Source organism: Leucopleurus acutus, assembly GCF_964270905.1.
Source record: "Leucopleurus acutus genome assembly, chromosome: 1".
NCBI lineage: Eukaryota > Metazoa > Chordata > Mammalia > Artiodactyla > Delphinidae > Leucopleurus > Leucopleurus acutus.
Genome location: NC_139142.1, coordinates 167,846,621 through 167,867,428, shown reverse-complemented (window position 1 = coordinate 167,867,428; position 20,808 = coordinate 167,846,621). Strand labels below are relative to the sequence as shown.

General features: G+C 45.2%; 1 protein-coding gene across 1 annotated transcript in view; it reads left to right on the top strand.

Moving 5' to 3' along the window:
• The window catches only part of HOMER2 (homer scaffold protein 2), a 94,087-nt gene that overhangs the window by 56,575 nt on the left and 16,704 nt on the right, over nt 1-20,808 (top strand). Inside the window, 2 exon segments of the mRNA XM_082852700.1 lie at nt 2,561-2,692; nt 17,361-17,453. Coding sequence (XP_082708826.1) covers nt 2,561-2,692; nt 17,361-17,453 — 225 coding nt within the window.

Here is a 20,808-nt window from a genome sequence, read left to right as displayed (position 1 = left end):
AATTTATCCATTCTGCTGGTGGTGGACATTTATGTTTGCAAACACTGCTACTGTGAACATCCTTGTGCATTTCTCCTTGTGTACCTATGCAAAGGTTTCTCTCAGATATATACTTAGGAGTGGAATTGCTGGGTGGTAGGGAATGTGCATTTTAAACTTTATCAGAGAAAGCCACATTAGTTTTCAAAGTGATTTTGCCCATATGTGAGAGCACCCATTGCCCCACATCCTCACCCCCACCCTTGGTATCATCAGACATATTTTGAATTTGGTGAGTATATAGTAGTAATGGTAATGCAGTTTCCACATTCCTAGTGACATTGAGCTTGTAGCTTATGTCCGTCAAACTCAACCTACCTCATTCTCTCCAGTCTCACAAGAGAGGGTTCCATTCACCTGCGCAGAACTAAGCCTCCCTCAGGTCCCATCTCCTCCCCCCCACCCCCAGAATATCCCTCCCATTCACACAACCGCACTGGGCACTCAACCGTAGCAGACCCAGAGTAGACAAAAGGTCCTATGTGTCCACTTCCTTTCACTTCTTCTTGCATGCTTGAGGAGGGTGAAAGTCAGAAATGAGTCGGAGCCTCAAAGAGAAACAGGCAATAAGGTGGATTCCAGGTGCAAGCGCAGTTAGCCAGAAATGAGTTGGGAACCCAAGAGGAACACGCACAGAAGGAATGTGTCCTTAGAAGCTTCGATCTGCCCAACTTCTCAGGAGGACTTGGTGTTGGTGGGCTGAGCCACGGGTAGCACAGGACAGAGTTTCCATGTTAGCGGGAAGTGAAAGAAGAGGGTCCTGGGATTGACCACTTTTTAATGGCTTTATTGCCCCAGCTGTCCGTCTTGCTTTTTTTTTTTTTTGGTACGTGGGCCTCTCACTGTGTGGCCTCTCCCGTTGAGGAGCACAGGCTCCGGACGCGCAGGCTCAGCGACCATGGCTCACGGGCCTAGCCGCTCCGCGGCATGTGGGATCTTCCCGGACCGGGGCACGAACCCGTGTCCCCTGCATCAGCAGGTGGACTCTCAACCACTGTGCCACCAGGGAAGCCCTGCCTCCATTTCTTGATAGTGTCCGGTGACAGCAGGCAGAGCTCTTTACTAACTGTTGCATTCAGTTATCTGAAAAACGTGATAAAAGTGTCTTAGCTCACACAGTCTTGAGAATTAGAGGAACTAGCACAGGAAGGAAAAGCAACCTGGAGTGCAGTGAAGGCATCAGTGCTTCATAGCTGGGGCAAGAACAGGAGAAGCACGTCATACAGAAGTTCAGAATACAGGACTTTGAGTCAGACAATCTGGGTTTTACCTCTAGGCTTTGCTACTTGCCAACTCAGTTTCTCCTGTGAAGTGAAGGTGGTAGTCATACCTCATAGGCTTGTTGTAAGGCTTAAGAGCTGATCTAAGTAGTTTTTTAGTCTTCAGTAATTTAGTATTCAGGCTGCCAAGGATTTCTGCCGAGTGAGCTTGTTATTGATACTTTATAACACTGATCAATTGTTTAGTGATTACTTACATGTCTCTACCCTCTTCGTGACTACCTGCAACTTGAAGACCAGGAATCTTGACTCCTTCCTCTTTGTGTCTTTGGTTAGCAGAATACCAGGCATATGGTGAATGTTCCGTGAATGTTTGTTGAATGAATGAATGTACTGTGTGCTGGATATCATCCTTTTACCTCCACGTTCATCCTCTACTCTTCTTCACCCTGCTCTGGTCCCTGAGGGGCTGACCCGCAGATGACATCAGTGGGCTTGTGGGGCCTCTGGCTTCTGGCTGGGTTTGGCCAGTGGCGGGAAGTCAGAACGGCAGAGGCGAGGGCATTTGTCCCACTGGCTCCCCCTCTTGTGAGGTCACCATGTGCTGGTGTGTCCCTCAACAGAAGGTCTCCTCTCTCATTAAGGGAGCCTGTGCTCCATGACTCTCTCCTTCCACATCCCATAGCCTCTTCACCCCCTCATCCTTTAAAGCCAAGGAGAGGTGGCAGCAGCTAGCACCAGGTCCCTGCACTGTCCATACACCCAGCTCACACCTGTCTAATTAGTCTGTAAATTAACCCTCCACAAATTATCCCAATTAGAGTGTACCTTTTCTTTCCCGTGGGGAAGCAGCAAGCCCCCATTGCTCATGGAAATTTTAAATGGTTTGAGCTGGACCCCGGGGGCTCCAGGCACTTAAAAAGGTCAGCAGCGTGGCTCTTCAGAGGATGTGTGACATGGCTGGCCGTTAAGGGCAATCGGATGTGCGACAGCTCTGGGGAAATAAGTAGCAGTTTTGGAAACTGTTCTCTGCTTAGGAGAGACTTTCTCCCACTGATAACCTGTGAGATCTCATTTTAGGCTGACTGTCTGTTTTTAAGTCTCTGCAATTGCCTGTTATCATGGTTGTGTGTATATGACTCAGCGTGGGATGTGCCAGGAGAGGAAGAACTCAGGACCAGATATAACAGTGGGGATGCAGGCTTTACCTACTAGCTTTGCCAACAGAGGAGTTTTTAAGGAGTTACTTTGGTGTCTAATTCAGTGTTTAAATGTCGACTCTTTGGGCTGTTTCGCTGCAGGTGATCATAAACAGCACAATCACACCCAACATGACTTTCACCAAAACATCGCAGAAATTTGGGCAGTGGGCCGACAGCAGAGCCAACACGGTGTTTGGTTTGGGGTTTTCCTCGGAGCAGCAGCTGACAAAGGTAATGTGGTCCTTCCCGCAGCGCCGTGGGTGCCGCGTCCAATGCTCTTCTCATTCAGTAGGTAATTGCTTGCTGAGGGATCCGGTGCTGCTTCTACTGGTTGAGCAGATTCCTCTCTGGCCTTCAGTTTTCTCCCCTCTGGCGCTGCAGGGCTGCCAAACCAGATGACCTTTTAGAAACATCAGTTTCCTTGAAAATGGAGATGTTGTTTAGAGAAGGAAAACATCTCTGACAATGCTGCTTCACAGCCTGAGGTGTAGCCTCAGGACGCAGCCTTGCCAGTTGTTCCTTCCCCAGGTGTCCGCCCGGCCCCTGCACCCAGGGTGTGTCTGACAGCCATCAGTGTCACTGACTCCGGTTGGAGCCCTCAGAGAGGAGGAGTAAGGTGACTCACGCTCAGTAAGAGTTTTAAAAGGTTTCTGCTCCCAATTTCCAACATGCATGTGGGGGGGCGGGAGGGGTACCCCGAAGCACCAAGCACTTCTCAGACCCCAGATGGGTGTCCTGCGATGCAACTCGATTCTGACACTGCCTGCCTGGAGGAATCATCCAATCCCACAGGTGAAGGGCTCAGTCCTGCAGGATCCCTCCAACTTCAGACTTCAGTTGTAAGCCCAGGGTGTCACCTGTGCTTCTGACTAACCAGCTGTAGATCAGAGGCTCCAGTGACCCCCTCCTAAGGTTCAATTAATTTGCTAGAGCTGTTTATAGAACTCAGAGAAACATTTTACTTACTAGGTTACCAGTTTATTATAAAGGGGTATAACTCAGGAACAGCTGGATGGAAGAGACCTAGGGGCAAGGTATGGGGAAAGGACGGAGCTTCCACGCCCCTGCTGAAGTCTGCCACTCTCACCAAATCTCTACATGTTCACCCACCCGGAAGCTCTCCAAACCCATCCTTTTAGGGTTTTATGGAGGCTTTATTAATTAGGCATGATTAATTCCATCACTGACCACTGGTGATTGATTCAGCCTCCAGCCCTCTCCCCTCCCCTCTATTCATGATTGGTTCCCCTGGAAACCAGCCCCCCCATCCTTAGGTCCTTTGTGAACAAAAGTCACCTCATTGACATAAACCCAGTTTTGACAGAAAGGAGCTTGTTATGCATAATAAGATGCCCATTTCACCTTTATGGCTCTGAACTCAGAACTGAGGACAAGAGACCAAACTGTGACCAAAGACGCTTGCATCGCTCTTAGTGCTCAGGAACTGTGAGCCAGGAACCATGGAGGAGGACAAGATACATATTTCTTATATGTCACAGGATCATAAGTTCTTAACTTGGAGCCCCCACAACCCTTAAAATGTCACACAGTATTTTGTGTGTGTGTTGCTTTTTTTCTAGGGAGAGCGTGTATAGCTTTGCTCTGCTTTCCAAGGGGTCTGGGACACGCTCCGTGGATAGTTAAAAAGGTGTTGACTGACCACAGACTTGGAGAAGCCCAAGGACCGAGGAAACAAACTGACCACCTCTGAGAGGCCTCACCTGGCCGACGGAAGGGGCCAGAAGCTTGTTTTAGGAGAATAGGCTTCCTTTTAGGATGGTGGAGAGTCCTGTGTAGGTGTTGAAAATGTACTGGTTAAAAGCAAGACTGACTAGGGACTTGCCTGGTGGTCCAGTGGTTAGGACTCTGTGCTTCCACTGCAGGGGACCCGGGTTCAATCCCTGGTCGGGGAACTAAGATCCCTCGTGTCTCACTGCAGCCAAAAAAAACAAAACAAAAACAAAAAGCAAGACTGCCTAGTTTATGTGACACAAGAACTTCCTGGAAGACCATCAGAGTATCTCAAGGAATCTAAGAGAGAGTTGAAAATCCAGGAAGGGCTGGAGCCAGGCTGGCTTTGGGAATCTTGGCTAAAGGAGTTCTAGACCACTGCCTTGACCGTCCCACTGACTGCTGGGCAGGTGTTTATTGAGCTCCTGCTGTGCCAATACCATGCTGGGCACCAAGGATGCAGAGCTGTGGTCCCGTCCCCAGAGGGCCTTACAGAATTCCAGACGCCTGGGGAATTGACAGAGCTGCTTAGTACAGACTTGGTTGCTTGGGTTCCCTGTGTACACTAAGGACTGTTTTCACAGGGGGATCAGGATGAATCAGGCAGCCACCCTGGCAGGAGCTTGCTAAATGCATCTTTCATTTGTCCAGTGTGTGTGCATGTGTGTTTGTACACCACATACCCACACATGCACGTTTCTAAGGAGGCCTCCAGCCCACAGACCCAGCCACAAACAAGCCCCCTAAGGAGGGGTACCTCACAGTCTGTCCTCCTCTGCATCCCCACCTATGAGGATGCTGTTCCCTAGAAGCCCAAAATGGCCTGGTGGCACGCCACACATCCTCTTAGGCCACCCACTCCCAGAAGCATCCTTTCCTGGGTACTAAAGTCTCCAGATCGCCAGGGCTCAGCAACATGGGGCAGGAAGCAGGAATCTTAAGGGTAGCTCGCGGGGTATAAACATGGGAGATGTCATCTCCATCCCTGATCCCTCAGTCCCTGGACTGCGGCTCTGAGGAGAAGCATCACGTCCCACAACTCTGCCAGATGTGGTGTTCTAGCGGGCAGCACAGCAGAGCTCTGAAAGGCCTGCTGCTTCTGCTGATAAGGTTTGTGGGAGATTCAAGAATCCCGTGGCGAGTAGACCTTGCTTCATTTCATTTGCAGAGAAGTTGGTTGGTTGGTTGGAGGTGGTGCTGTGTGGTACAGAAGGCATTAAGTAAGTTTGTGGGTCGGGGGGCCGGGAGGCATGACAGTTCGTAGTATACGTCTGTCCTGGTGAGGGTAAATTACTGTGTACTCTGGAGGAAGGGCCCTGCGTAATCAGCTTTCCACCAGGGAGCTGGCTGGTCACTTAGGAGTGTGATGCAGAATCAGGGCCTCAGGGTGGGTCACTGCTGTTGGCAGTTGATACTCAACGGGGCCAGAGGTCAGGGTGGCCATGACAGGAGTAGGTATTGTCAAGGCCACGCCACATTCTCTCCCCGGCACCAAGGCCAGTGTGTCCGTAAGCCTTCTGAGCAAGGGCCAGGCTGCCTGGGGAAGAGAATGACTGGGTACCCATAGAGCAGCCTTCCTGCCCCTAGTTCTAAGGATTCTTTTTGCTGGAGGGTGGAGGCTTCAGAAGAGCATTGTCTTGGTCTGTTCAGGCTATTATAACAAAATACCATAGACTGGGTATTTAAACAACAGCCTCTCACGGTTCTTTTTTTTTTTATAATTAATTTTTATTGGAGTATAGTTGCCTTACAGTGTTGTGTTAGTTTCTACTGTACAGCAAAGTGAATCAGCTATACATATACATATATCCCCTCTTTTTTGGATTTCCTTCCCATTTAGGTTACCACAGAGCACTGAGTAGAGTTCCCTGTGCTATACAGTAGGTCCTCACTAGTTATCTATTTTATACATAGTATCAATAGTGTATATGTGTCAATCCCAATCTCTCAGTTCCTCCCACCCCCGCTTTCCGCCTCAGTATCCTTATATTTGTTCTCTACATCTGTGCCTCGGTTTCTGCTTTGCATAAAAATGGTATAAGATCATCTATACCATTTTTCCAGATTCCACGTATATGCGTTAATATATGATATTTGTCTTTCTCTTTCTTACTTCACTCTGTATGACAGTCTCTAGGTCCACGCACGTCTCTACAAATGACCCAATTTCATTCCTTTTCATGGCTGAGTAATGTTGCATTGTATGTATGTACCACATCTTCTTTATCCATTCCTCTGTTGATGGACATTTAGGTCACTTCCATGTCCTGGCTATTGTAAATAGTGCTGCAATGAACATTAGGGTGCATGTGTCTTTTTGAATTATGGTTTTCTCAGGGTATATGCCCAGTAGTGGGATTGCTGGGTCATATGGTAATTCTATTTTTAGTTTTTTAAGGAACCTCCATGCTGTTCTCCATAGTGGCTGTATCAATTTGCATTTCCACCAACAGTGCAAGAGGGTTCCCTTTTCTCCACACCCTCTCCAGCATTTATTGTTTATAGATTTTTTGATGATGGCCATTGTGACCGGTGTGAGGTGATACGTCACTGTAGTATTGATTTTCATTTCTCTGATAATTAGTGATGTTGAGCATCTTTTCATGTGCCTCTTGGCCATCAGTATGTCTTCTCTGGAGAAATGTCTGTTTACATTTTCTGCCCATTTTTTTTTTTTTTGATATTAAGCTGCATGAGCTGTTTGTATATTTTGGAGATTAATCCTTTGTCAGTTGCTTCGTTTGCAAATATTTTCTCCCATTCTCAGGGTTGTCTTTTTGTCTTGTTTATGGATTCCTTTGCTGTGGACAGCCTCTCATAGTGCTGGAGGCTGGAGTCTGAGATCAGGGAGCTAGCATGGTCGAGTCAGGTGAAGGCGCTCTTCCAAGTTGCAGACTGTCAGCTTTTCATTGTATTTTCACATGATGAAAAGAGGGCAAGAATGCTCTTTGCGGTCTCTTTTTTTTTTTTTTTTTTTTTTGCGGTACGCGGACCTCTCACTGTTGTGGCCTCTCCCGTTGCGGAGCACAGGCTCCGGACGCGCAGGCTCAGCGGCCATGGCTCACGGGCCCAGCCGCTCTGCAGCATGTGGGATCTTCCCGGACCGGGGCACGAACCCGTGTCCCCTGCATCGGCAGGCGGACTCTCAACCACTGCACCACCAGGGAAGCCCTACGGTCTCTTTTATAAGGGCATTATTCCCAGCCATGAGGGCTCCATCCTTATGACCCAGTCACCTCCCAAAGGTTCCACCTCCTAGCCCATCCCACTGAGGGTTAGGATTGCCACATATGAATTTGAGGGAGACACAGACTTTCAGTCCATTGCAAGCATTCATGGGGAACGTGAATATCTCCAGGCTCTGGTTCGATTTGGGCCCATTGTTGTAGCCATTTCCCAGATCTCTCTGTCACTACCCCTCCAGCTTGATTTCTTCGCAATCCCTCCCATGCAGCTAGGCCCTTTACCATTTCCCCAGGGTTCAGTGTAGACTCCAACTGCAGGTCACGTCTCCTGTGCACACCAGACAATGAGATGTTCCACGTCGTGCCACAGGGAGGATTTCCCTTTTCCATCATCCTCCAGACGACGGGAGGAGCACAAGCAAAATCCTGACACTGTGTGAGGGAAGCTGCAAACGGTTCACTGTTAACAGGGTGCCCAGGTGTTGGGGGTGGGGAAGGCTGATAGAGGCCAGCCGTTGGAAGGCCTTCTGTGTCATGCCAGAGTTTCTGGACTTTATCCTATGGCCTGTGAAAGATTTTAAGCCAAGAAAAAAAAGGATCAGATTTTCATTTTAGGTGCATTTTTTTCTGGCATCAAGACAGATTGGCTTGTGTTAGTCCAGATCAGAGATGATGAGGGCTTGTGTACGAGTTGGAGAGATGTAAGAAATACTGAGGAGCTAAACGGGTGGCACTCGGTGAGTCGATGTGGGAGGCAAAGACTGGGGTGGGGACGGGTGGATGATGTGACGCCATTGTTTGAAATGAGGAAGAGGAAGAGGTGCTGTGAGGATCGGAGGGAATTTCTATAAGGTGGAAGCAAGTATGATGGTGAGTTGTTGAAAGAATAATTAAGGAGAACCTCTGTCTGAAGCGGCTCTTGGGGATTGCATGCCTTTTCCCTCTGAAGAAGTTCCTGGTGGGGAGAAGAGGGGTGGTGGGAGCAACGCCTCCCCTGCCAAGGGTCTCCTATCCAGACTGATAGGCCTGGAAGCCTCAGACTGCTGGGCAGGGTCAGATGGGGGGGCTTCTGTCAGCGACAGGGTCCTGGCTGGACCCACCTTGGCTCAACGGCCCCTGATCCCACGCAGGGCTGGAGTTCTTCACGGAAGCCTAGGATGGTTTGAGGGTTACGCTCAGCTGCCTGGAAGAATTTCTTCAATCTTTGGGGGACTCAAAGTAGCTAGGAAGGATAAAGGGGTAACGTATCAATGAAAAGAGTTGAAAGGAGGGAGAACTCAGCACAAAAATGAGAACAAGTTGTTAAAGTCCCATTCTTTGTGCCCCTGAGAACTGAAGAGACCTTGGGCTGCACCTGCTTCCAGGTGTGGCCACTCCTAATTTTTCCCAGACGGAAGATGTCCTATCATTAAAGGGGAGTGCCCTGTCTTCCCGAGTTACCCGGCCTCCTCCAGCGGCACTGGAGACCCGCTTTGCGACTGTGACCTGCCATTGTCACAAAGCCATACCAAAGAAGCCCTCAGATGTCTCCTTTGTTCAGAATGTTTCAAATCAACTTGTCCCCTTCCCTTTGAAGGGAACTATTAACCACACACTGATAAATTACCATGATGTGAGGCTGGCACTCTCGACAAGTGGCAATTAGCACAGAGGAACTTGGGCCTAACGGGTTCCCGAGGTGTGTTGCTGAGAGGACAGCTGTGGCTGAATGTTCTCGACTTCACAGAGCAGCCACCCACAGACCTGAAAGGGGAATTGGTCACCAAACACTATAACTAGGCTAGAAAAAGGGACACCAGTGTGGGTGTTTTCATTTTCTCTTTTTACCCCCCAGGAGGAAAATAGATAGATACCTTTGTCTTTACTGCTCCCTTTATAAGGACCACTTCACACCAAAATCCAGAAAGTATTACAGGGACACTTTCTGCTCTTTATATAGGCTTTCCAAAACGACAGGAGCTACATTTTCCCAGAGGTAAGCTGGGACTCTGTCCACCCGCTGAAGAGGGCATAACGCCTCAGCCTACTGAAGAATGTTGAAAAGGGACTTATGTGTTCTGACAAAAGGAAGGGCTTCTGAAGAGATCAAAGGAAGGAGAACCAAGTGTAAGAGTGAACCAGTTGTTAAAGTGTAGATGATTTCTGGCATATGACCTTGAGATGTTTGTCTCCATCTCATTCATTGCAGGCAGAAGGAAACGCATTCTGCCACGAAGCGGAGTGATCCAGGGTGGACTTGCTGGTGCTCTGTGATTGGTCCATCTAAACCCTGACCCATACGTGGCATTTGCTTTTGACGCTTTTCAGTTATGTCATTTCAAATTCAGATTTGTGTTCTGATGCTCACTTCATTAACTCAGTGTAGTTGTGAGAGCATTGCTCTGTCTCCTACCTTTGTGATTTAAAAGGCTAATTGTTCTTTCAGTGGGGGATATTGATCATTCTTTTGATATGTTTTAGTTAGAATGTTTTTGGCTGCAAGTAACAAAGAGGGCTTATGCTTTTCATACAAAAGAGAAGTCCTAAGGCAGGCGGTTGCCAGCATTAGTACAGTGGCTCCGTGATATCGGGTGTAGGGCTCTGTGTGTTTTGTTTCTTTGTCTGTCCTTTTCCTCATGATGATAAAATGGCTTCTTAAGCTCTATCCATCACATCTGCATTCGTGGCAGGAGGGTGGTACCACAACTCTCCCTGTAAACTCCCTTGGCAGATTTCTTTTTGGGATACTGTTATCAGTCTTGGGTCCCTAGGCCACCCTCCCACACACACCTTCAGGAAAAAAAAATAGAGGCAGACAAATGTCTTACCATGGTCAGCTTAGATCAGTTCTCATTCTCTACCACCTGGGAAATGTCCTGCTCTAGACAAATTGAGATTCTGTTAAGCTAAGGGAAAAGAAGAAATGGATTTTGAATAAGCAAATAGGCAGCGTCTGCCCTAGGGTCTTCAAAGACCCAGGCCAAAAAAGCCACAAATGAAATAAAACAATAGTCTTTCATTTTCTATCATAATATATGATGATGATGATTTTGATTACAAAATTATTACCACACATTTAAAAACTATAGAAAATGATCCTAATAAGTAAAGACATGAGAATTTGGCATATATTAAGAAACATTTGTGGTTTGAATGTCCTTTGATCCATGAGTTTTATTTACAGGAATCTATTCTAAGGAAATAATTGTAACTGCATCCAGAGAATTAGCTACAAGAATTTTCCTTGCAGCATCATTTATAAGAGCAAAAACAAAAAGACAAAAACACCAGCCTAAGTGTCCAGCCATAGGAAATTAACTAAATAAACTCCAGTATATCCTTCAGGGTGATATTGTGCAGCAATTCAGGTAATGTAATAGACGATCGTATACGTGCATGGAAGTATTGTCATATCGTTAATATCAAAAGTAGCTATAAAAGCAGATGTACAATATTCTGTTTTTTAACGAATATGTGTAGTGGATGCATGTATACAGATAGGAAAAAATCGAAAGTTTATATGGTTAGTGCTTATCTCTGGGTGATGGGACTATAGGTTTTAAAAAGATATTTTTTCCTAAATTATACTTACTAAATGTACAAGCATGTGTGCTCTTTTTATAATAAGGGGGGAAATATGAGAAAGCTTAAGACTTCGAGAGAGGGGCTTTTTCACCAAAGGACGGTCATCTTGGCACCTCGCTCAGTGAGGACTGCTTTCATTCCAACAGTTGGAGGCTGTGAGTGGAAACCTCCCATCCTTCTCCCAGGGCGCCCTGGGTTGCTTCCAGTTTTTCATGATTATAGTTAATGCTAGGATTAACATCTTTATATTGAAGGCCTTTTTTTTTTTCATATTCCCAATTATTTTTGAAGAATAGTTTCCCAAAAGTGATCTCACTAGGTCAGTGGGTAGGAACATTTTTTTCTCGTAAGAAAAATATTTTTCTTACGATACATATTTCCAAATTGCTTCTCGGTGGGGCTGTACCAGTCACAATGCTGCCAGGAATACCTTTGCCAGCACAGGATATTATAATTGTTTTTAGCGTTTGCTAATTCAGCAGGCAAAGAATGGTGCCTCAGTATTTTGCTTTGCGTTTCCAGCAAGGCTGAACGATCTTCTCTATAAATTGTTTACTTGTTGTATTTTTTTTTTTTTTTTTTTTTGCGGTACGCGGGCCTCTCACTGTTGTGGCCTCTCCCTTTGTGGAGCACAGGCTCTGGATGCGCAGGCTCAGCGGCCATGGCTCACGGGCCCAGCTGCTCCGCGGCATGTGGGATCTTCCCGGACTTGGGCACGAACCCGTGTCCCCTGCATCGGCAGGTGGACTCTCAACCACTGCGCCACCAGGGAAGCCCTACTTGTTGTATTTTTTATTCCTGAATTTTGCCATTTATCTATTGGGGTTTTCATATTTTCCTTTTCAATTTGTACAAACCCTTTCTATACTAAAGATAATGGCCCTTTTTCTGTTGTACTGGCCTAGCTATAGATATTTCCCCCAGGCTGTTGTTTCCCTTCTGATTTAGTTTTTTTTTTTGTCTTTTTATATTCAAAAGCTTTGAATTGTTAGGCAGTCAAGTCTGTCACTTTTGTGATTTTCTTTTGTTTCTTACAAGTTTAGAAAATTACCCTCTCACCCCTCAAGCAGAAGTCTGATGAATGTTCAACTCTGCTTGCATCCAGATTAAAAAAAAAAAAAACTTACCCCTTTAACCCCTCGTTGATTTATCATGCTACTGGTTCGCCTAAGGATTTAAATTCATTTCCCCTCAGTTTACCGAAATTATCTCAATCATATTTTTGAATAATTTTCTCCATTAATTTATGATTCCTCCTTTGTCATAGCTAATTTTTATATAAATGGTAGGGCCTATTCCCATAATGCCACCTCTTTTTAAATGATTATTTACCTAAAATGTATCTGATAGAGCTTATCCTACTTCGTTACATTTTAAGCTTATTTTCTGATAAAAATTCTTTTGATTCTCACCCATTTGAATATAAAACGAAATCCCCTACAGACTCAGAATTCCTTTGAGGACAGCAACCAAGTCTTTCTTGGGTATTTCAGTGTGCCCAGCACAGTCCCTAGCACATAGAGATAACTAGTTAATACTTTTGAATGAACGAATTCAGCCTTTTGTGGCATTCTTTTACTAAAGTTCGTGGTATTAAGTCCAGTCAAGGCCAGAGAAGCTGTGCTTCTCTCTGTTGAACCCCTATCATACACCCAGCAAAGCCCCATCTCTCATCCTCCAGTGATCCGTGTATTAGTATCCACATTTCATAGATAAAGAAACCAAGGTGCAGAGCCGTTCATTTGCCTGCGTTTGAAAGGCTGTTAAGTGTCAGAGTTGGGCATCTTAGCTAAGGTAGCAGTTAAGCAGGTAAATCATAGGACCCCGGAGTGTCCAGCACTGGCCTCAGATGGCCTGTGTTCAGTCCCAGTGTGAACTTGGCCAGTTTCGAAACCCATCTGTGCCCCATTTGTATACTGACAGTAGTAAGAGGACCTCAGGGTAGCTGTGAGTGCATAGTAAGACTGTACATTCTAACCGAGTGTCTTATCTCATTCCTGGGAGTCGAGAATACATGTCCTTTTTTCCCCTTTTTTGAGATGTTCTAGGCTGTTACTGTTCACAGGCGTGCCTTGGAGATATTGTGAATTTGGTTCCAGACCACCGCAATAAAGCAAATCTTGCAATAAAGCAAGTCACACAAATTTTTTGGCTTCGCAGTGCATGTAAAAGTTATGTTTACACTATACTGTAGTCCATTAAGTGTGCACTAGCATTATGTCTAAAATAACAATGTACATACCTAAATTTAAAAAATACGTTGTGGCTAATGATTGCTAACCATTATCTGAGGCGTCACTGAATTTTAGTAACAGCAAAGATCACTGATGGCAGATCACCATGAAAGTTTGAAACATTGTGAGAATTAGTGACACAGAGACACGAAGTGAGCAAATACTGTTGGGAAAATGGTACCGATAGACTTGCTTGATGCAGGGTTGCCACCAGCCTTCAATTTGTAAAAAACACGGTATCTGTGAAATGTGATAAAGTGAGGTCTGCCTGTGTAGTAGCACTGTCACCTTGAGGTCCTATAAGGATGTGTGTTTTGACGTATATGTGACAGTTGTTCCTTGCCCCTCTTTTGTAACTGAGAAAAAGAACAGCTAAATAGTGAAGCTGAGGAGAGCTGTAAAATCAGAACTTGTCGCCCGGGCCCCTCATTCTGTATCTGCTATTCTAATCCTCAGGCCTTGTCTTTGCCTTAAAGGTTCCCATGGCCTGTTTTGGAGTTAAAGCTTTTAGAATTTTCTTTTAAAGAGGAAGTGAGTACAATTCTATTTTAAGGTAAGGGCATCTCTTTGCAAATGGAAAATCCAATCAATAAGTGTTTAGCAACTGCTGTGGACAAGACTCTTGGCATTCTTATAAACACCCGAAAGCAACTGGATGTGTGGATGATTGTGTGGAAATCAGATCTGGGCTCAAGTTCAGGTTTATTATTTACTAGCCATGTGACCATGGGCAAATTTTAACCTCTCTAAGACTCCATTTTCTTTTCAGGAAACTATACATAAGAATTCCCATCCTAGGGACTTCCCTGGTGGCACAGGGTTTAAGACTCCGCACTCCCAATGCAGTGTTCGATCCCTGGTCAGGGAACTAGATCCCACATGCGTGCCACAACTAAGAGTGAGCATGCCACAACTAAGGAGCCTGCCTGTCACAACTAAGACCCGGCACAACCAAATAAATAAATAAATAAAACATTAAGAAAAAAAAAAAAAGAATTCCTGTCCTACAGAGGATGGAGAGGAGCAAACAAGAGAATGTGTGTTAAGAAGCCATTAAACTCCTTACCTTGTAGACGTGCCTATGCTGAGGGTCTAGGGGAAGAGGGTACTAAGTAGGCCCACCCAAGACAAAACTGTGGGACACCTGGAGGGGCCACCATGATGGGTGTCAGGGGACAAAGAGAGAAGGGCCCATTGGAACTGAAGGTTTGTGCTCTGGGCTGAGTCTCCAAGAGTTGAGCTGAGGGTCATCCCAGATGTTCAGGGTCAGGTAGGAGGAGACAGACAGAATGGAGGCCCCCAAGCTCCATCCAGAGGCAACTTGTTCTATCAAAGCCTGGCAGGGCTTTATTTGCTGACTTCTTTGCCACTATCTCCTGCTACCCAAGTCTCGCCCTCTATCTGATACTTACACAGCGTTCACACCCCAGCACCTAACCTAGGGCATGGCCCAGCTCACGGTGAAAATTTTTGTTTGCTGAAGGTGTGAATGGTGCTCAGACCATGTTTGTTGACTGAATAAGCATGACCCTGGCTGATGACATGTCCAATCTAGTTTACAAGAAACTTCGAATAAGACCCTGAGAGAAAGAGACCCTGACAGGCACAAGGACCGTCTGTAAAGAGCAATGCTTTTGGTCTGGGAGCCTGGTGAATTGAGATGCTTGTGGGAGACAGCCAGCCCCACCTTCCTAAGCATAGCATGGGGAGACTCCATTAGCAGGTGTGTCTACTGAGAACCACATGCATTACCGTTTTCTTCAAATCACGTTTGACTTTTAGTTGATAGTGGGGCACAAAAACATTTAATATCATACCTTTTAAAAGTTACATCTTTTAATGTCTTAATAAGATTGAAAGGCATTTATAGTGCCTGCACAAAATCTCTTCCGGGATAATGTTCGTATTCCAAGTGATACTCTATCTAGTTCCTAGGTTGATGCAATCAGTTAAGCTTAGGAAGCAGAAAGATGGGGCAGAATACTCCCAAGACACTTACCACAGTACCTTCTTAAGTCCTTAGGTTTGGCCTGTACTTTGACATGATTTGTTTTTTCAAGTGGGCGTAGGTGTGCAAATCTAGAACCCAGAGCCTATTCATTCACTGAACAAACTTATTTGTGCCTGCTCTCTGCCAGGTGTCAGGGGAGGGTGCAGAGAGGAAAAGCGTGGACCCTGCCGTCAAGGAGTTCATGACATGATGTTTTTACTTACGGGGCCCCTAAAAGGGAGGCGGGTGCTCTGTCCATCCTTGCTAGACCTCACGTCTTTTAAGCAACAGGTAATGTGATTTTTCTCTGACAGCTCTAGGTTGGTTAAATGAAGCCCTGTAGCTATGGCTTTATTTACAGGCCTGTGGGAGCAACACAGGCCAGCGTTGCCACACTGACCTTCTCTGCCTCTACTGGGTGCTTGGTTGACCAATGGCTATCACTCGGCAAGGTTTCCCAAAGCAGACCATTGTTGTTGGATTTGTGAAGCACTCAGAGGGCGGCCTGTGCTCAGAAATAGGGTTCTTAGCAAAAGCCACAGAATTGTTGGTGGCCTTGCCACTTGGCCAGCTGTTTTTCGTTTCTCAGCAACATTTGGCTCTCTCTTGCTGTGTGATGTCAGCATTAGCTATCATAGAATGTTCTCTGTTCAAACAACGTATTGGCTGATTAAAATCAGTTGCCTTGTCAGTGACTATAAAGCAGTGATTGATATGATTGCCCTGGGATTTTAAGAATTTTTTTCTTTTAAGAAAATATTAAAACATTTTTGAAAGCAGAGAGCATAGTATAATGGGCACCCATATGCGCATCACATAGATTTAACAGTGAACACTGTGCCACATTGCTTCATCTGTTTTTATTGCTGCTGAAGTACTTTAAAGTAAATTACAGACATCGAGACATTTCACGCCTAAATACTTCAGTGTTGATCTCTAAAGAATCACATTCCCCCACAACCACAACATCATCAGCACTTCTAACAAAATTAATAACTCCTGGACTTCCCTGGTGGCACAGTGGTTAAGAATCCACCTGCCAATGTGGGGGACACGGGTTGGAGTCCTGGTCTGGGAAGCTCGCACATGCTGCGGAGCAATGAAACCCGTGCGCCACAACTACGGAGCCTGCGCTCTAGAGCCCGCGAGCCACAACTACCAAGCCTGAGCGCTGTAACTACTGAAGCCTGCGTGCTCTAGGGCCCGCAAGCCACAACTACTGAGCCCATGTGCCACAACTACTGAAGCCCATGTGCCTAGAGCCCGTGCTCCGCAGCAACAGAAGCCATTGCAGTGAGAAGCCGGTGCACTGCAATGAAGAGTAGCCACCGCTTGCCGCAGCTAGAGAAAGCCCGTGTGCAGCAACGAAAACCCAAAGTAGCCATAAATAAATAAATAAATAAATAAAGTAACTCCTTGGTGTCACCTTATCCAGTCCATGCTCACATTTCCCTCCTTGTTGCCCAGAAGTCTTCTACTTGGTCTGTTCAAAAGAGGACTCAGTCCTAGGCTGCACGTTGCATTTTGCTATTTTATATCTTAGGCTTTTAAAATCTAGGACTGGGCTTCCCTGGTGGCGCAGTGGTTGAGAGTCCGCCTGCCGATGCAGGGGACACGGGCTCGTGCCCCGGTCCGGGAAGATCCCACATGCTGCGGAGCGGCTGGGCCCGTGAGCCATGGCCGCTGAGCCTGCGTGTCCGGAGCCTGTGCTCCGCAACGGGAGAGGCCACAATAGTGTGAGGCCCGCGCACTGAAAAAAAAAAAAAAATCTAGGACTGTTCCTTTTCAACTTTTTGGATGTTTTTGTGTTTCATGACATTGACTTGTAAGAGTTCTTGGATCTTTCAATAGGGATTATGAAGTTTTTCGTGGATTCCTTTTGCACTATAGCTAAATTTCTTTTGTTGCATTTGTATTAGGTGCTGTTAGCCAGAGGTATGTGTTTTTAATATTTCGCCATCAAATCTAGCTTCAGTGTCTTAGAAATTCGTTCAGATCTGACCTTGGCCAATAGTGGGTTTTTTTGGAAAAAGCATTCATTATGTTCATTTCTTTTTAATCTCAAATAAAATCCTTCTTCTGGATTTATACAGGATTTATTGGCTTAAAAGGAATGCAAAATAATAAAGGTAGGTTCTGAATATCAGCCATGTGTAAGGTTAAGGAAATCCCTAATAATTCTTCTTCACGTTCAGTTTGCAGAGAAATTCCAGGAGGTGAAAGAAGCTGCCAGACTAGCCAGAGACAAATCTCAGGAGAAAATCGAGACCTCGAGCAATCATTCCCAAGTAAGTAATTTGTCCGTAAAATGAATGACTGTGATCAGTGATTGAGACTCTGTTCCTTGTCACTTTTGACAAGAAATAAGAAATTTTCGCAGTAGGGCATTTTGAAAACTTTTTCAACTATTAGACTGCTCACAGTGAGATGAATGTGACATGTAAGAGACTCTTGAACTTTTCAGGATGTGGTGATATATTTTGGATGGAAAACGTTTGATGAGATTAGAGTTAATGCATGTCCCTGGTCTGGGATGTCCTCTGGTCATGGTTTAAAAACCAATGTCAAAAAAAAAAAACCAATGTCAATGGTCTTCCCTGGTAGCGCAGTGGTTGAGAGCCCGCCTGCCGATGCAGGGGACACAGGTTCGTGCCCCGGTCCGGGAAGATCCCACATGCTGTGGAGCGGCTGGGCCCGTTAGGCATGGCCTCTGAGCCTGCGCGTCTGGAGCCTGTGCTCCGCAACGGGAGAGGCCACAGCAGTGAGAGGCCCGTGTACCGCAAAAAAAAAAAAAAAAAAATGCCAAGGTGAAGTGTTTTCTTTCTGTGTTGGGAGGTGAGGTCTGCATGAAGGATGCTCATGGACAAATGCAGGTACCTGTGCCCATGACAGAGAAAACTTGATCGATGCCAGAGGGTCCTTGTCTGTCTCCCTGTTATAACAAAGTCAGGTGGGAGGTGGTATTCCAACAGCTCTGGTTTAGCCAACGTAAATGTGGCTTTGCCAGGAACTGAGTTATCTGTCTACTTAAAAGTGTGATAATTGACTAAAAGGGGCCTATTTTAACCTGAAATAAAAATACCTGCCTTCCTGACATCTAGATTAGGGTGTGTAGTGGTAGGTGGAAACCTTGACCTAGTGACAGAGTTATGTGTAGAGAGACAGGGAAAGGGAGACCTGACGAGACGTAGGAGCTGGAGTCTGGGATTAGGGATAAGCATGATGTAAATGCAAGGCAGCCAGGGTTCTGCCTGCCTGGGGGTGAGGTGCACAGTGGGAGGAACAGAGATGCACTTGGAGGTACTGTGGAGGACCTGGAATTCTTCATTAGTGGATCATTCTTAATTATTTATTGTTGGATAATGGGAAGACATTGGAGATGTTTTATGGCTACTGATCAGGAATTGACATGAAGGTTGCATGCGGGTGGTGAGGAAGTCAGGGAGGAGCTGAGGGCAGGAAGATCGGAGAGGAGGCTGTGGGGTGGAGAATGGCCAGGCCAGGCCAGCCATGGACGGATGTCGGGGCAGCTTGTGGAAAGAGAACAGGAGGCATGGGCATTCCTGAGCGGTCAAGATCAACACCCTAGACTTGGCCGTCAGCAATAGCTGAAGCTGAATCCTGTAAAAGATGCCCCTACGGATTTATGGAAATGAATGTGTATTAGACTTCAAGTGGGCAGGAACTTTCCTGAATCTTTGTAAATAATCTTTAATGACACTGTTAATTTAGTATACTAATTATTGTACTGAGTAATCGCTGAGGATCTGTAAAATTGGGCACTTGAAATGGTCCATAGTCTAAGGACTTCCTCTGTGTTTTTTTTTTTTTGGAATGCTAAGATTATTATACAATAAGAGTTACTACAGATATTTTGTTAACGTTTTGGTCTGTTTCTTCCTAATATAGCTTTGCAGTATATCTGGGTGTTATTCTTTTTAATCTTTTTTTTTAAAAACTTATTTGTTATGATCCTTTCCTTGTGTTTTCAAATATCCCTTTTCAAAACTATTTTAATGGCCAGATAGTATTCCAGTGTTTGCATCACAACGTATTCCATTAACCTCCTATAATTTGTTTCTTATTTTTCATTAGTATAAATAACACCATGCTAAGCATTCTTGCACACCTTTTGTGCATTTGAGGGTTTCTGCAGGATAAATTCTTGAAGTGGAAGTATTGGGTTAAGGGTAGGACTTTTTTTCTGGTCAACAATTTTTTTTTTGGATTTTATTTTATTTATTTTTTATACAGCAGGTTCTTGTTAGTTATCCATTCTATACATATTAGTGTATACATGTCAATCCCAATCTCCCAATTCATCCCACCACCACCACCCCCACCACTATCCCCCATTGGTGTCCATACGTTTGTTTTCCACATCTGTGTCTCTATTTCTGCCCTGAAAACTGGTTCATCTGTACCGTTGTTCTAGGTTCCATATATATGCGTTAATATACAATATTTGTTTTTCTCTTTCTGACTTACTTCACTATGTATGACAGTCTCTAGATCCATCCACGTCTCTACAAATGACCCAATTTCATTCCTTTCCATGGCTAATATTCCATTGTATATATGTACCACATCTCCTTTATCCATTCGTCTGTCGATGGGCATTTAGGTTGCTTTCATGACCTGGCTACTGTAAATAGTGCTGCAGTAAACACTGGGTTGCATGTGTCTTTTTGAATTATGGTTTTCTCCGGGTATATGCCCAGTAGTGGGATTGCTGGGTCATATGGTAATTCTATTTTTAGTTTTTTGAGGAACCTCCATACTGTTCTCCATAGTGGCTGTATCAATTTACATTCCCACCAACAGTGCAAGAGGCTTCCCTTTTCTCCACACCTTCTCCGGCATTTGTTGTTTGTAGCTTTTCTGATTGATGCCCATTCTAACTGGTGTGAGGTGATACCTCATTGTAGTTTTGATTTGCATTTCTCTAATAATTAGTGACATTGAGCAGCTTTTCATGTGCTTCATGGCCATCTGTATGTCTTCTTTGGAGAAATGTCTATTTAGGTCTTCTGCCCATTTTTTGATTGGGTTGTTTGTTTTTTTAATATTGAGCTGCCTGAGCTGTTTATATATTTTGGAGATTAATTCTTTGTCCATTGATTCGTTTTCAAATATTTTCTCCTATTCTGAGGGTTGTCTTTTTGTCTTGTATTGTAGTTTCCTTTGCTTTTCAAAAGCTTTTAAGTTTCACTAGGTCCCATTTGTTTATTTTTGTTATTATTTCCATTACTGTAGGAGGTGGATCAAAAAAGATCTTGCTGTGATTTATGTCACAGAGTGTTCTTCCTATGTTTTCCTCTAAGAGTATTATAGTGACTGGTCTTACAGTTAGGTCTTTAATCCATTTGGAGTTTATTTTTGTGTGTGGTATTAGGGAGTGTTCTAATTTCATTCTTTTACATGTGGCTGTCCAATTTTCCCAGCAAGGGGTAGGACTTTTTTTTTTTTTTTTTTTTTTGCGGTACGCGGGCCTCTCACTGTTGTGGCCTCTCCTGTTGCGGAGCACAGGCTCCGGACGCACAAGTTCAGTGGCCATGGCTCACGGGCCTAGCCGCTCCACGGCATGTGGGATCTTCCTGGACCGGGGCACGAACCCGTGTCCCCTGCATCGGCAGGCGGACT